Source organism: Sceloporus occidentalis, unplaced genomic scaffold (assembly GCF_023333645.1).
Source record: "Sceloporus occidentalis isolate IW3139 unplaced genomic scaffold, rSceOcc1.0.p SCAF_8, whole genome shotgun sequence".
NCBI lineage: Eukaryota > Metazoa > Chordata > Lepidosauria > Squamata > Phrynosomatidae > Sceloporus > Sceloporus occidentalis.
In genome coordinates, this window is record NW_028316988.1 from 1,377,821 (window position 1) to 1,391,542 (window position 13,722).

The 13,722-nt window shown below is 49.8% G+C and overlaps 1 protein-coding gene across 8 annotated transcripts in view; it reads right to left on the reverse strand.

The window, feature by feature from the left end:
* Window positions 1–1,893: 1,893 nt before the first annotated feature.
* LOC149307613 (E3 ubiquitin-protein ligase UBR4) overlaps window positions 1,894–13,722 on the reverse strand; it is a 70,584-nt gene continuing 58,755 nt past the window's right edge. For 5 of the 8 annotated variants that reach the window (XM_089534094.1, XM_089534098.1, XM_089534097.1 and 2 more), the window contains 16 exons: window positions 13,095–13,182; window positions 12,423–12,568; window positions 11,691–11,798; window positions 11,449–11,568; window positions 9,741–9,931; window positions 8,678–8,851; window positions 8,157–8,256; window positions 7,357–7,575; window positions 7,042–7,155; window positions 6,459–6,601; window positions 6,033–6,158; window positions 5,616–5,810; window positions 4,869–5,093; window positions 4,261–4,351; window positions 3,470–3,632; window positions 1,894–2,527 (listed from right to left, as the gene is read on the reverse strand). In XM_089534094.1, coding sequence (XP_089390220.1) covers window positions 2,463–2,527; window positions 3,470–3,632; window positions 4,261–4,351; window positions 4,869–5,093; window positions 5,616–5,810; window positions 6,033–6,158; window positions 6,459–6,601; window positions 7,042–7,155; window positions 7,357–7,575; window positions 8,157–8,256; window positions 8,678–8,851; window positions 9,741–9,931; window positions 11,449–11,568; window positions 11,691–11,798; window positions 12,423–12,568; window positions 13,095–13,182 — 2,268 coding nt within the window. In that variant the 3' untranslated portion in view covers window positions 1,894–2,462. The remainder of the gene's footprint in view (window positions 2,528–3,469; window positions 3,633–4,260; window positions 4,352–4,868; window positions 5,094–5,615; window positions 5,811–6,032; window positions 6,159–6,458; window positions 6,602–7,041; window positions 7,156–7,356; window positions 7,576–8,156; window positions 8,257–8,677; window positions 8,852–9,740; window positions 9,932–11,448; window positions 11,569–11,690; window positions 11,799–12,422; window positions 12,569–13,094; window positions 13,183–13,722) is intronic. The other 3 variants (XM_089534099.1, XM_089534100.1, XM_089534095.1) reach the window with 1 other exon arrangement.

Genomic DNA, 13,722 nt, shown 5'->3' on the forward strand with positions numbered 1-13,722 from the left:
CAACCTTTGAAGGCTAGCACTGCTGCAAGAAGCACCCCAACTCTGCTATGGAGTTGTGCCTGTGTTGTGCCCTTTGCACAACAGCAGATGTGGGAGCAGGAAAGCCACGTGAAAGCGCACACAGCAGGGAAGGTGCCCTGGGATTCTGCTGCCGGTTGTGCCAAACCACATCAAGGATCCCTGTCAAAGCGCGGAGAGATCCCTGAGGCCGTCACGCTTTCAGCCCGGCCCCGTGTTCCTGGAAGGGTTTGAATGTTCCCAGGCACTCCGGAGAAACGCTGGCAAGAGCTATAAGAGGGCAAAAGGGACCTCCATGCAGCAGTTATGGCAAAAAACCCACAAAGGTAAAGCCGCAGGATGGGCATATCAGAACATAGATGCACACAGCTGACAGACATTTGGCTTCTCCTGGTGAAGTTAGTCTTGGAGAACTGAACCAGTGTAGGCCTGTGTCTTTAGGCAGAGCCACTCAAGGTATTACTAAAAACAAGGGGTTTGTGTGTTTTAAAGATCGAAACCTCTATAGTTCTATGCAGCACTTCTCACTTCCTCTCCATTCTGGAAACCTCTCCCAGAATCCCCTCATCTCTCCAAACCCTTCCTTTCCCACCAACTCAGGGCAGGTAATTCAGATATTCTGAACTATAACTACCACAATCCTCAACCAGCATGACCAATAACTACATTCTGTGTCACAATCCCAAACATCTGGGGAAGGATCCATCTCTGAATTGGCCGTTTCCGCTGGCACCATAAAGCGCCTTGCAGCCGGAGGCCTCCCTCTTTGCTTGCGTCGCTCAATAAAACGCTAAGTGTCCTGGCATCATAAAGACCATTACGCCGAGCGCAAATGAGTGACGTTTGTTGAGCTTCAAAGGAGCCTCCTTCTGCCAAGATGGAATCAGTTCATCTTGACGGTCTACCCACTCGCCAGATTGAAATCCCAAACTTCCCAACTGCAAGTCACCTTTCAAAAGCCAGGCCTCCCTCGCTGTGCAATTTCCCCAGGGATCCTTGCAAGGCGCTCATTAACTTTATCAGGTTAATGGAGCTTCCCAAGGCAGAAGCAGGGCAAGGAAGGGCACCTCCACCTTTCCTTATCGGCCCACGCCCAAAAGTCACCATCGGGTAAAGCGGGCGGATCATGAGATCCCTCTCCAGGGCTGCTTGCCATCTTCCTAAAAGAGACCCATGGCCCTATTTTGACAAGAGATCGCCAACTTCCCAACTCTCAGTTCCCGATTCGGCGAGGCCGGCAAAGCCCTCAACCATTTCTGAGTAGACTTGCCAAGTTTAAACCGATTCCCTTTTCTCGCTGGGCCAACTTTTGTTGTGAACGTTGACTGGGCAGAAGGAGACAAACAAGCCATTGTGTCACCGGGGAAAGTAGGCCAAGTTAAAAAACAAAACAAGCCACCACCGCACCCATGATAAAGGCCGCAGACACATTTTGCAAAGCCTCTTTTTTGTAAGAGATGTGCCACCGCTCCCAGGGAAAAGCGCTTACCTGGGTAAAACGTCCCATGTGTGCCGCATCGCATTTAGGGAGTTGCCACACTCAGGATGCCGGTCACTGGCATGGACAACACTGTGTACCAAGGAGGCAACACACACAGCTGGTGCGTCTCAATGTGACCAGTGGCACACGGAACATTTATACTGGCCAACAGTCCTTTGCAGGGAACCTACAACATACTGGTTTGAGCCCAAATATCAAATAAGTACTCCATGGAGTACCAAGGGAACTGATGGACAGGGGGAATGGTAGGCAGAGAGGAAAAGGGTACGAAGAAAATTCCCCTTGGAGTGTTTTAGATTTGTAGACTGGGAGGAAGGCTGGATATAAACATAAACATAAACATAATAATAATATCATACAGTTTGACCATTCATTTGTTCCAGACTCCGCCTGTCCATGGGAACAAAACACGACTTGGAAATCCTAAATGAGAAACGCAACCTGCACCCTTGTGCCAAGGCAGCACTACGTATCCCAGGGCGAAAGCGTCCATTCCGAATTTTTCCAAACACAGGGAATACCAGACCAACCACTGGCACTCCAACCAGCCAAATTCATTTCGACCAGGTTCTTTATCTTTAATTTATTTATTGACTGGCCAAATGGCCAGACGGAAAGAGAGGGAGAGGAGCAGTGAAACAGACCGGGGACGGAAAGGGGAAAGGAAACTGGCTTGGATACCTCAAGTCCTGGCAGGCATTCCTTCAGTGGCTCAGAGGACGGGGGGCTGAGAAGCAAGGAGGGATCTTGGGGGGGACAGGGACGCAAGCCCAAACTCATTTCACGCCAAGAATTGGGGGGGAAGTGGAGGGGAAGAGGGAGCTGGAAGCTGAAAATGAAGTAACGGCAACAATCCTTCGTGGTCGGGGTTCAGAATACAGAGGAGGATGAGAGGAGGCAAGTTCATGGGGGCCTCTTTGCGTCGCCACTCCAGGCAGGAGGCTCAGGGGATGGAGTTGAGCAGGTCCTTGAGGAAGCCGTCGGGGTCGCTGATTTCGGATAACAGTCCTGGATCAAAAAAGACAGACCTGGGAGCTCAGTCTTGCCCAGCAGCCGGTCCAGAAAACCCCGTCCTTTGCCCACAAGCTCAGGACGGCAAAAGGGTGGAAAGGGGAAGAACAGAAAGCCCCTACTTTCATCCCAAAGGGGAGGGGTGGGCCCTGCATTTTATTCCCTTTGAAATGTGCTTTTAAAATAAATAAATAAATAAATATATTAACATGTGTTAAAAAGAGAATACTTGTTTAATTGTTGGAATGTTTATTTACAGTCGGCCCTCCGTATCCACAGATTCTTTATCCATGGATTCAAGCATCCACGGCTTTAAATATATATATAAATTTCAAAAAGCAAACCTTATAACATTTGTTATAAGGGACACCGTTTCACTAAGCCATTATATTTAGTGGGACTCGAGAATGCATGGATTTTGGTATCCATGGGGAAGTCCTGGAACCAAACCGCAGCGGATACCGAGGGCCCACTGTACTTAGTGCCTTGAATCTTGTGTTGGGAGAAAGGCAGGATATACATTAAATGAAAGTAGAATAAATACATCAACTCAAAGGAAAGGAAATGCAGGTCAGTTCCTCTAATGTTGTTGTAGCACAACTCTCAAAGCCCTTAACTCTGGTAAGGAGTACTGGGAGTTACAGTAGTCCTTGGTGGGCCAGAGATGTAGATGGGGATATTGGGGATTCACATGGGGAACAAGGACTGACCCCTCATCTCTACCTCCTTTTGTGGAAAGATTCAGAAAGCAAACCAACAAAAATGCCTCTAGGTGACTCAAGGAACGGAGCCAAGCTTCATGTTACAAACAGAGAACAAGAGAGGAAGATGATCAGATGGGCAAAACATTGTGTTTGTGGTTTTCTGCCCATGTCCCAGCATACATACAAAAAGCCCCCCAAAACAGTAGGGGTTTGGGAGGAAGTGCTCCTCACTCACCAGCCACGTCCAGAAATTCGGAGAAGTTCTCAACGGGCATGAATTCCTCCTGGAAGGTCTTGAGGGCCTTGTCCGCCGCCTCGTGGATGGGCATGTCGTTGTGGCGGATGTATTCTGCCAGAGAGTAGGACCAGCCCCCCTCCGTGTTACTCGTAGGCACCTTCTGCAATGAGGAGAAGATGGCATGAGGAGGAGGAGGAGACAGGGGACCAAGAAGGGCCAGGCAGACACCCCAAGGGAGCTTTGGGAGGGAAATCGGACCAAAAAAGCCTATGGCACCGGGGTCTGTTGGTCGGTGGCAGTTTAGAGATAAGGGAACCGGGATAAGAGCTGGAGGAACTTCCTCAGATGGTGAATGTTTCAGTTTAAAGCTCTTACTATCAGTTGCTAAGCCTCCAAAGAGGCATTTTAATCTTTCTGATGTGGGGCGAAACCCCATATGGAAACTGGGAAACTACCTAGGGATAGTGCCATAGTATGAAGGGGTTGCAGCCCTTTGGGGAACCCTGGAAGATTTGACTGCAGGGCCTGAGGTTTCTTCACACACTACTTTAGATATCCACAAAGCCACATGTGCCTGACTACATCTCCCATCATCCCCAGAGCTATAAGAATTGAAACCCATGTGCCTGGAAAGTGGGGGTGACAAGGGAGGGCATCCAAGACCCAGTCTGCAGCATTGTAGGCCTCTCTTAATGGGATCCCACATTACTATCCCACTGATAGTATCAGGTATACACAGAGGCTGCTAGGAATCTGAGGGGACCCTTTATGGCACAAAGCCCCCTTACTTTGAACATGTTGTAGATGAGATCAACGAGGGCCCAGAAGAGGAGGCTGGAGCGATAGGCCGAGTAATCCTTCACCACTTTATCCGTTAGCCTGGGAGGAGAGAGGGAAATGAAATTAAGGCCGGCAGTTAATTGCTTCCTTTCGCCGCCTCAAACCTGGCTGATGAATAGCTGAGATGTCCAGACTGCCAGGAGCCCATCCATAATACATGTGGGAAAACGCATGGGCGCCCAGGGCAGGAGCCAGAGGCAGCAAACGCACCGAGGCGGCTGGGAAGACACTGCCACCCAGTTATCAGATCAGGGCTCTGGGCAAGGGAGAGACAGGCCCGGTTGCAGTAACACCGGAAGTCTCTCGTTCAAACAAAAGAAAACCAGCAATCATCCAGGCTATGGGTTCAAGTCACCGGCCAGCAGCGCATCCCCTCATCTCCCAGTATATAGCAAAGATGGCACTGCCCAACAACACAGCCCATAGCAAAGATGGCACAGCCCAAGTGTAGGGATCCCATACCAATTGCTTTGGCTTTCCCCCTCATGCAAAGACCTGGTCCCGCTCTCTACAGGGTAGGCATTGGAGGGAGAGGTCCTGGGGGGGGGTTGCTCACCTGCTTGCGCCGGCCGGAGAGACCACCCGTGCATGGGAGATCACTAGCAGCCGCTTCAGGATGTCAATGCGGATGGCCTTCCACCTCTCTGGCGGCAAGATGTGGAGGGCCAAGACGGTGTAGTAATGGGGCCCATCCACCTCGAAGGCACTCTCCACCCACTTCTCCTTCGGCTGCTCCAGGAAGCTCTGCAGGTTCTTCTCTTCTCGGGAGGTCGCTCGCGTTCTGCAAAAAGCCAGGAGGGAGAAAGGCCTTACAGAGGACACCTGAAAACCCTGAAGCCGGGGAGGGAAGGACCCTAGAACGCGGCCGTACAAACCGTACAAGACGCAGTTTTTTAAGATTCGGTGTTTATACATCTATTCCACCAAAATTACAAGCCTAAAAGCTATGCAGACTTTTGTGCATACGATCAGATCCCTGCAATTCCTGGTCTTGGCTTCCTTTCCTCATTGCTTCTCATGAAAGTGAGTGCTTTATATTATGGAGCACTTAAAAGAGCAAAATAATTCCCCTTTGTTTTGCTAATGCTGATGATTTCTTCCCTTTTTGCCATTTTCCCCTCTGCCTCCCGCATGAAGTGGGGAATGTGTAATATCTATAAACACAGCATTCTAGGTGATGTTTCCTTGCTCTTCCTTGGACTGAGCAACTCACTACCAGCATTCCAGCAGGTACCCTTTGCTAATGGGGACGATGGGCTAGAGAGAGAAAGAGAGAGAAAAAGCGGGGAGGGAGGATACTGACGTGTTAAGGACGTAAAGCACTGTGTGAATGATGTAGGGGATGAGGTGGATGTTGCTCTCCCGCCCTCCGCCGCCCGTGTCCACGCTGAACGACTGCTCCATGGCGAAGCGGAGGAAGAGTAGCTTGGTGTCATGGATGTTGAGCTGGTAGGTGGGCTCCCGCTGCCCTGTGCACTCCTGAAGGTACGTGTTGTGCCTGTGAGGAAAGCACCGAGAGATCAACTGGCAGGACTTGGGGTCGAGTAAGTCAAATGCCACCAGACCCGAGATAGCACATTCTTTTCTTCTCCTCTTTCAGTGGTAGAAATGAGGTTACCCAAGGCTTCCTTTGGGTAAAGGCCCTCCGATCCCATTTTCATATGGCAAGGTGGGCTTTACTAGGCTTTACAAAATGTAAGAAATGTTCCCACAGACTCACCTCGCTAAGCAGGTGGCAAAGGCCGATTCCGGGACGTGAGGTCCCCATACCGGCAAGAGGCCGTTGCATTTGGTGTTGGCATTCTGCAAGGCCGCGCTCTCCCACTCCTCACGACCGCGGGCCAACCTCCAGGGGCAAAGAACAAGAACACAAAACTATAAAACATACCATCTTGGGAAAGTCTTTGCGTTTCTGTGGTTAGCTCATTTGCTAAGCTAGACTAGAAACAGTGCTTGGGGAAAGAATTGTAAAATGCACAACTCACAGAATTCTGGCCAGGATTTGGGGGGCTGCATTCCCAAAAGAGGACCCTGTGATCTGACTGTGGTCTATTTAAGGTAGATTTCCCTCCAGCTAAACCAGCGCCCAATCGACCATGCATACACCAACCTGTGCATGCAGCCACAGACCCCCTTCTGGCCTTACCTGACAGCTGCCAGGTGACAGTCGTAGTGGACAATGTTGAAATGCGAGACGGTGCTGTAGCCTTGCTGCTTCCGAGGCTTGTTCTCAAACTCCTCCAGGGCCACCCGCTTGGTGAAGGTGTAAATGCCCAGGACTTTCGTTGGCTGGAGCAAGAAACAGAAGCTAAAGTACAGGGGGACCCACGAGAGACAGCTGCTTCTTGGGATGTAAAAAGGTACGGAAATAGGGTGGGTGAGGCTGTGGCCCTCCAGATGCTGCGGGACTCCAATTCCCATCAGCCCTTGCCAGTGTGGCCAGTGGTGGGGGATGTTGGGAATGGTAGGGCATCAAATCTGGAGGATCACCAGTCCCCCTCTATGCTTGGCTATGCTGGAAAAGTTCATTTGTTGGACTGCAAATCCAAGAACCCCACAGGGAATTCTGAGAGTTGCGCTCCAAAATTAATTTTCTCACATGCTGCCTTGGGCATCCCTCAGCTCTCTGGCAGCCTAGAAAGACAGCGCAGAGATGGCACCTGCGCCGCCTGGAGGGTTTCTGTCAGCGCAATTCCAGACTCTGATTTCCAGCAAGGGCCGAGGCGCACCTGGAACTTGTAGCCTTCCCTGCAGATGCAGCACGTCAGGCCTGGCTCTTCTATCAGCTCTTCCATCTGCTTCAAGAGCGCTGTCTTTGTCACCACTTGCCCCTTCTCATTTGTCTGAAAGACCAGGCAGAACATGAACCATGAGAAGGAGAAGAGCAGCTATTGACAAACCAATGGCGTTCCCTCCATGCGTAGAGTTAAAACTCCTTCCTTACTAATCCCCTCCCACTCCAACTTGCTCAAATCTTAAGCATTGCCTTCAACAAGTTCTCCCTTAGATAAAACATTCTCAACAAAGAGGGTAACCCCCCCTACCGTCATGCCCAGGGTGCCCAAGGCCTTCTGCCGCATGGCCATGGCCATGCGCTTCTTCTCTGCCCGCGTTTCCCTCCGGGCCGCATCAATCTTCTTGTTCACTTCTGGATGTTCCCGCAAGGCCTCCAGCAGGTTCTCGGCTAGCGTCCCGATCCCTTCGTCGCTGGAGACTTGCTCCAGCTTGTGCAGGTTTGTGATCGAATCGGTCCCGATCAGCACCTATCGGAGTTTCAAAGCACATGGCCCAATGGGTGGAGGTTTTTGCCAGGGAGCAAGTTCGATTCCCACCCCCAAAACTAGTGTCAATACTAAAATAATGTCGCGTGTAACATAGAAGCCATTTCCCCAACTGAGGGGTTCTCCTGCTGCTATTAGGGGAGGTTTTTTTGAGAGATGTGTTCTCCCTTCCCTTTTCTGGCTAAATGTTTCAAGCATGGCTGCCATTCCGCTGCAGAACAATGGCTTATTTCCTATCCCTCGGTCTATGTAAAGTATAGGACAATCAATAAATGCCCAATAAATATTAATTAAAGTGTCTGATGTAAGGTCTAAAAGGGAGTAATCATTTACAAAATCATGACTCAGAATATGCTCAGCGGGTGTTACAGCAACCTGTCTATGTTGTCTAGTGACCCCTTCGAAAATCAACCATTGCAACACGTGTTTGTTTCCATCCACCCCCAGCCATAAAGTCCATGGGGGACAGACTGGGTTTCTCTGCCAGCGTTGCTCAATGGGAGCAGTGGGGTGTTTCCACCCAACCTATGGAAAAGAGGGAGGGAGCTGCCCCATCTCCTCACCTGGGTGGCAGGGTGCTGCGTGGCGAGGCCTCGGAGCAGCCGGAGGATGAACGGGAGGGGTGGCCGAGATAAGAACTTCTTCCACACGTCGGCGTCCAAACTGCAAGAAAAGGGTGGGGTGGAGAGAGGAAAAAGAAGACAAGAGCTCAGCATGGATGCATCTCAATGATGGGGTTCACACTACCCACTTCCAGCCACTGAGCTCCAATGCTCATCAAGCAGCAGCCATTTTGAATCTAAGGGCAATTTGGGCACCAATCTTCTTTTTCCCGGTGGGTGTCTCACATGGTCAGAGCAAGGATCAATATCGGCTACAGAAGAGCCAAGACAAGGGAGCATCCCCCTACATTTTAAGGACTAGCCAACCCTATCTGGGACTAGAAGGTCTCAGGTCACCCTGTTAGTTCCCAAAATCTGGTTGGCTGCAGGTCTCCAAGTCTTTTGGCCGAAGTTATCTTCTCCCACGGACAGTGGCATCCTATGAGTCAAGACCCATCGCCCACAGACACCACGCCTCTTACTTCTTGGCGCTGGGGATGTGCTTCTTCATGTAGTCCAGGGCATTCTGGGTGATGCCCCTCTGGAGGATGAGGTCCTTCAAGAGGTGGCCATTGCTGTTGTTCTTGATGCCAGCAGCGATTTTGCAGAAACAGTCCAGGAAGACCTTGTCGTCTCCGCTGTGTTCCTCATCGTACCTGAGAGAGAAGGGTGGGGTGTAAGGCAATCGAGGTCTGATTCACCCCTTTAATCCCACTCATTATTATTATTTCATTTACTTATAATCCCTTTCTCCCAATATAAGGACTTTATCTCAATATAGGGACTCATGGTGCCCCCAAATGCCAGCAACCTGCAGCTTGTAGAGGATACTTTTCATAACCTAAAAGGATGCAGATTGTATCCCACTTCATCTGATGCGCTTCATCATCAAAACAAAACCATTCGTCTTTTAAGTGCCACATGACTCACTACTATTACAAAACTGTATTTTCACCCTCGTTGTGTTTAGAGTGCATTTTCAGCTATTTTAAACATTTTAATTGGATTGTTTAATATTTTTAAACGTTCACTTTGTGTGCTTTTCTAACGGTGCCATTTTAACTCCCACGTTGAAAGAAAGGTGGGATATGAATTAAATAAATAAATAAGAGTAATGAATATGAAATTCAAACTAAAATGCTCTGTTGCTCCTTGCTGTCTGGTGTAGATGGTTGCAATTAATCCAGGTCAATGTGCATTAAAAGTGTACTATTATCAATGAATAACAACAGGCCAATGGGCAGAATAAGGATTCAGCCTGCTGAGCAAAGACAGAGTGGACCACCATGTCTCTCGCTTCCAGATATAAGAAAGGGCCAAGAAAGGTTTTCAGTGGCTGCAAGAGGCTAGTGGGTCATCGCTGCCTATCCCCAAGACAAGCAGAGCATGACTAAACTATGCACCCTTTCTCCCTTTGCATGGTGTATAAAAGCACAGCAAAGAGGCAGCCCTGGCTGTAACCCCGTAGACCTACAAGCGGCCGTGAGCTTCCCAGAGGAAAGCAGGGAGCAGGGTTTGGGGGATGTTCCTATTCAGAAGCCTTACTTATCGAAGCAGCAGTAGGGCCTGAAGCGGTCCACCAGGATCTGCATCTTCTCCGTCTCCCCAAAGGACAGGTAAGGGATGATGCGCAGGAGGCCCTGGAGGACGCTGGGGTTGGAGCGGACGAAGGTGCTGTTGATCTGGTCCAGGAGCATCACCAGCTGGTCTTTGTCGCCCGTCAGGAGGAGGTTGCCCTGCAGAGAGAGGAGGCACAACATCCCCTTGAGGTTGAACAGTGCCCTCTGCCCTCCATCCTCAAGATTAATCTCGACTCAACTCTAAACCAGCTCTCCCTTGAGTCTTGTGAAGACAAATGAGGCTGAAATCAGATTTTTTGTGGCTGTGGCCTTAAGACCTTACGACTCCCAGGGGCTAACTGTACTCCGGTACAGATGGGGCTGGTGGGCAAGTGACTCAACTCCTTCCCGGAAAGTTGCTCATTTGCAAGTCTACCCCTTCTTCATTTTGACAACTGTCGGGGAGCGAATGTGTATGTATATGCGCTTTCACGGTGCCAGTTCACTTATTGTAATGCCCTGAATTTCAGAGGGTTTTCTTGAGCAAGGGTGATTTTGCCTCTTCCTTCTGAAATAGACCTTCCAGCACCTAGTATTCCCTGGTGGTCTCCCATCCAAGTACTAGGCCAACCCTGCTTTACTTCCAAGATCAGACAAAATCTGGTGCCCTGAAAGTATTTAGGCCCTGGAGGAGTAAGTTTGGCTCCTTCTAATTGCAAACTTTTCCTTTGGTGTGCGTTAGCAGAAGTTTACAATAACATCTCAGCCAAGAAATGAATGGGGAGAGAAGCCAACCCCTCTGTCAGAGCAGCAACGCATACAGAGGCGCAACAGGATACCTCTGTGGCCATGTCTCTTAGGCTCCCAACCTCCTTTCGGGAATGCATTGACTTCCTAGGGGTGCGACACTAGCTGCTTTCTAGCAGTGCGCTCTTGGAGGGACGAAACAGCACTCCAAATGCCTTCCCAGGGGTCCAATAGTTCTAGCCATCCATCTCATGAATGGATGCCCCAGTTCCTGTGACTGCCATTAAAACCCTCTCAGGATCAGACCTGTCTTAACCCCGGACCCAGAAGAACCAGGGAGGCTCTCGCAGCTCTTAATGACCCTCCTAATAATGAGAGCTTTTGGGGGAGGAGGAGGGGGATAATGGACGGAAAGCTAATGGGGCAACCGTGTCTTACAAGGTTATGAATTACCCCTCTGGGGGTATTTGGGAAAGGAAGCTAGATGCCCCAGGTTGAGCGTGAGGTCCTACTGCACTGTCCCTCCATCCCGGACCAAGGTTTTGGTCAAAGCTCGCCAAACCCCAGCCTGCCCATGGCAATGCCAGTTCCACACATCATCTGTGCTTCTGCCCACAAAGCCTTGATAAATGGCTATTTAGATGGTGTTACCAAAGCCCATGAGGCTTTCAAGAACTCCATAAGCCAACTCTTTCCAAAGCCACTGATCTTCTCTATAAACAATCTCCTGATTCTGAGGATCTAACCCAAAACAACGTTTCTGAACATTTGGCCTATAAGATTTTGATCCCAGCTCCTAAAATCCCTGACCATAATCTGGCTGGGGCTACTGGGAGCTGAAGTCCCAAACATCTCTGGCAGGACAAAGGTTAAGAGCTGCTGACCTAAAATGGCTGAGACTGTTGGGAATACGACAGCCACCTCTGTCCCAAAACGCGAACACCCACCTTGTCTTCGCTCAGGGGCTCTGCGTTGGACTCATCCAAGATGATCTCCATGATGCTGAGGACCTGTTCAGCCACAGCTGCCCCGCCACTGTCTTTGCTCTCCTGCTCAGCCACCAAAGCCTGGAGAAAAGAAAGGTGGTAGAGATGACCATCAACCTGGATTGTATCTCCAGGAACCAACTGAATCAGCCCAGAATCTTCCTCTTTCCCTATTCTTTTTGGGACGGAAGAGGCCCCCTTACCAGGTTGAGCGTGCCCAGCATGACGTTGAGGGTGTTCATCTCCAGCTTGACCAACTGCTGACGGTTGACTTTCACTTTGACGCAGTAACTGAAGAGTTTCAAGAGCACCTGGAAGGAAGAGGAGGAAGAACCATCAAGCCCACCCTCAAATATTTTCATAGATTTCAGGGGCTGGCGTCAACCTAAACTCAAGACCCCTGTCTTCCTTTTTCATTGTACAAATTCTTACATGTGGGAATTCCATGTTTAGACTTGGGTCGCATCTCCAAGATATTATGTGTGTGGTCAACGTCCGACAGACACTGACCATAGAACTGCGCTGGAGGAGCTGCAAATGCCTAGTAGAGTAGTCTCTCTAGGAATCTCTAGGTCTTTCAGTGCAACTTTGAGTTAAAGTTGACCATAGAGTTGCACTGGAGGACCTAGATGTTCCTATAGAGAACATATTAATCAAATCCATAAAGCTGCAAATATAGAGGGATGGAGTGTATTCCAAAATCCAAAGAACGCCAAAACCTAAAATGTTTCCGGTCCCAAGCATTTTGGATAAGGGAAAATCAACCTGTATTGCAATTGGTTTTAAATGAATGCTTTAACATGCTTAACTCTTTTAAAACTTTTATCTAATACTTTAACTGTAGATTTTTAAAAATCCCCTCAAATTATGAGGTGTCTTGAGTTCCATACTGGGAGACAAGCGGGGACCCAAATGCCCCAAGGATGGAAGCTCACCGTCAGGAGGTGCCGTCCTTGCTTGAAGTCCTTGATGCCAGAGAGACGGTTTAGCATGCAGCCCAGCCCTCCGCATTGGGCCATGACACCCGCCATCTTGTAGACCTCCTCCTCGTCCTCCTCTTCGTCTGTGGAGAAGAAAGAAGCTGACAGGAGAGAGAGGCAGCGGCCTCAACAAAGCTCCGAGAAACAGTGCCAGCCAGTGGGGTGTGTTTGTGTGTCTATAGGGAGCGACAATGTTAACTTCCTTCCCCTCTTATTCTCAGAGAGGAGGGTTTGAGCATCCTCATCGCCCGTTCTGTCCTGTGACTTCTCCAATCTGAGATCCCGAAATTGAGATCTCTGGGAGTCGTAATTCAAAAAAAGGGGAACTTTCCGAAACCTGGCTGGGTAGATTCTGGGAGTCTTGGTCCAGACATGGCAACTTTCCCCAGGTTGGCTTGGGGGATTTGGGGAGTCTTGGTACAGAAATGGGGACCTTCCCAAGCTTGGCTGGGGAGATCTTGGGAACTGAGAAAAAGGGAACTTTCCCAAGCCTGGCCATGGGGATTTTGGGAGATGTAGTCCAAAAAAAAGGGGGTGTGTGTGTTTTGGACTGAGGGGAAAACCTGGTCCAAAGGACCTTCCTCCTCCTCCTCCTTCCTTCCTCCGAGGAAAAACCAAGCGTCGTACCTGTCGTGGAGTCCAGCGACTCGATGAATTCCTCCGTCGCGTCTCCCAGCAGCCCTCGCATGCGGTAGATTATCCTCATCGGCTCTCCCTGCGGAGGAGGAAAGAGAAAACGGGTCTGTAAATGTGGCTGGCAACCCATGGCTTACAGTTTGAGTATCCTGGTCTCTTCAAGGCCCCCATTTAATCCCAGGCAGCCAGAAAGACCCTGCAAGGCAAAACAACAGGTTCACCTTTGCACTCTCTCAAAGTCCTGTATCCCAGAAAGATGGCTTGCTGCATTCCCAGTACCTCTGACTCCAGGGAAAACCAGAGGTTTTGGCCTACAATTCCCATCATGTCTGCAAAGTGAGGCTGATGGGAATCACAGCTCCCATCCGGAGAGCATCTGATTGAACTGAAAAGCCCATAGTTCTGTGGTTAAGAGTGTAGGTTTTGCAGGCTGAAAGCATTTGGTCCAGGACCCAACAAAAAGGATTGACAGGGCTTGGAAGAGGCTTGGATGGAGAGGAGCTACTGGTCAGAGTAGACAACAATGAGGAAGCAAAACTTGCACTCGGGGTCAGGCAGCTTCACCAGGACATATTTCCTCAACTGTTCCACCTTTTCCAATGGCATCTCTGCCAAAAGG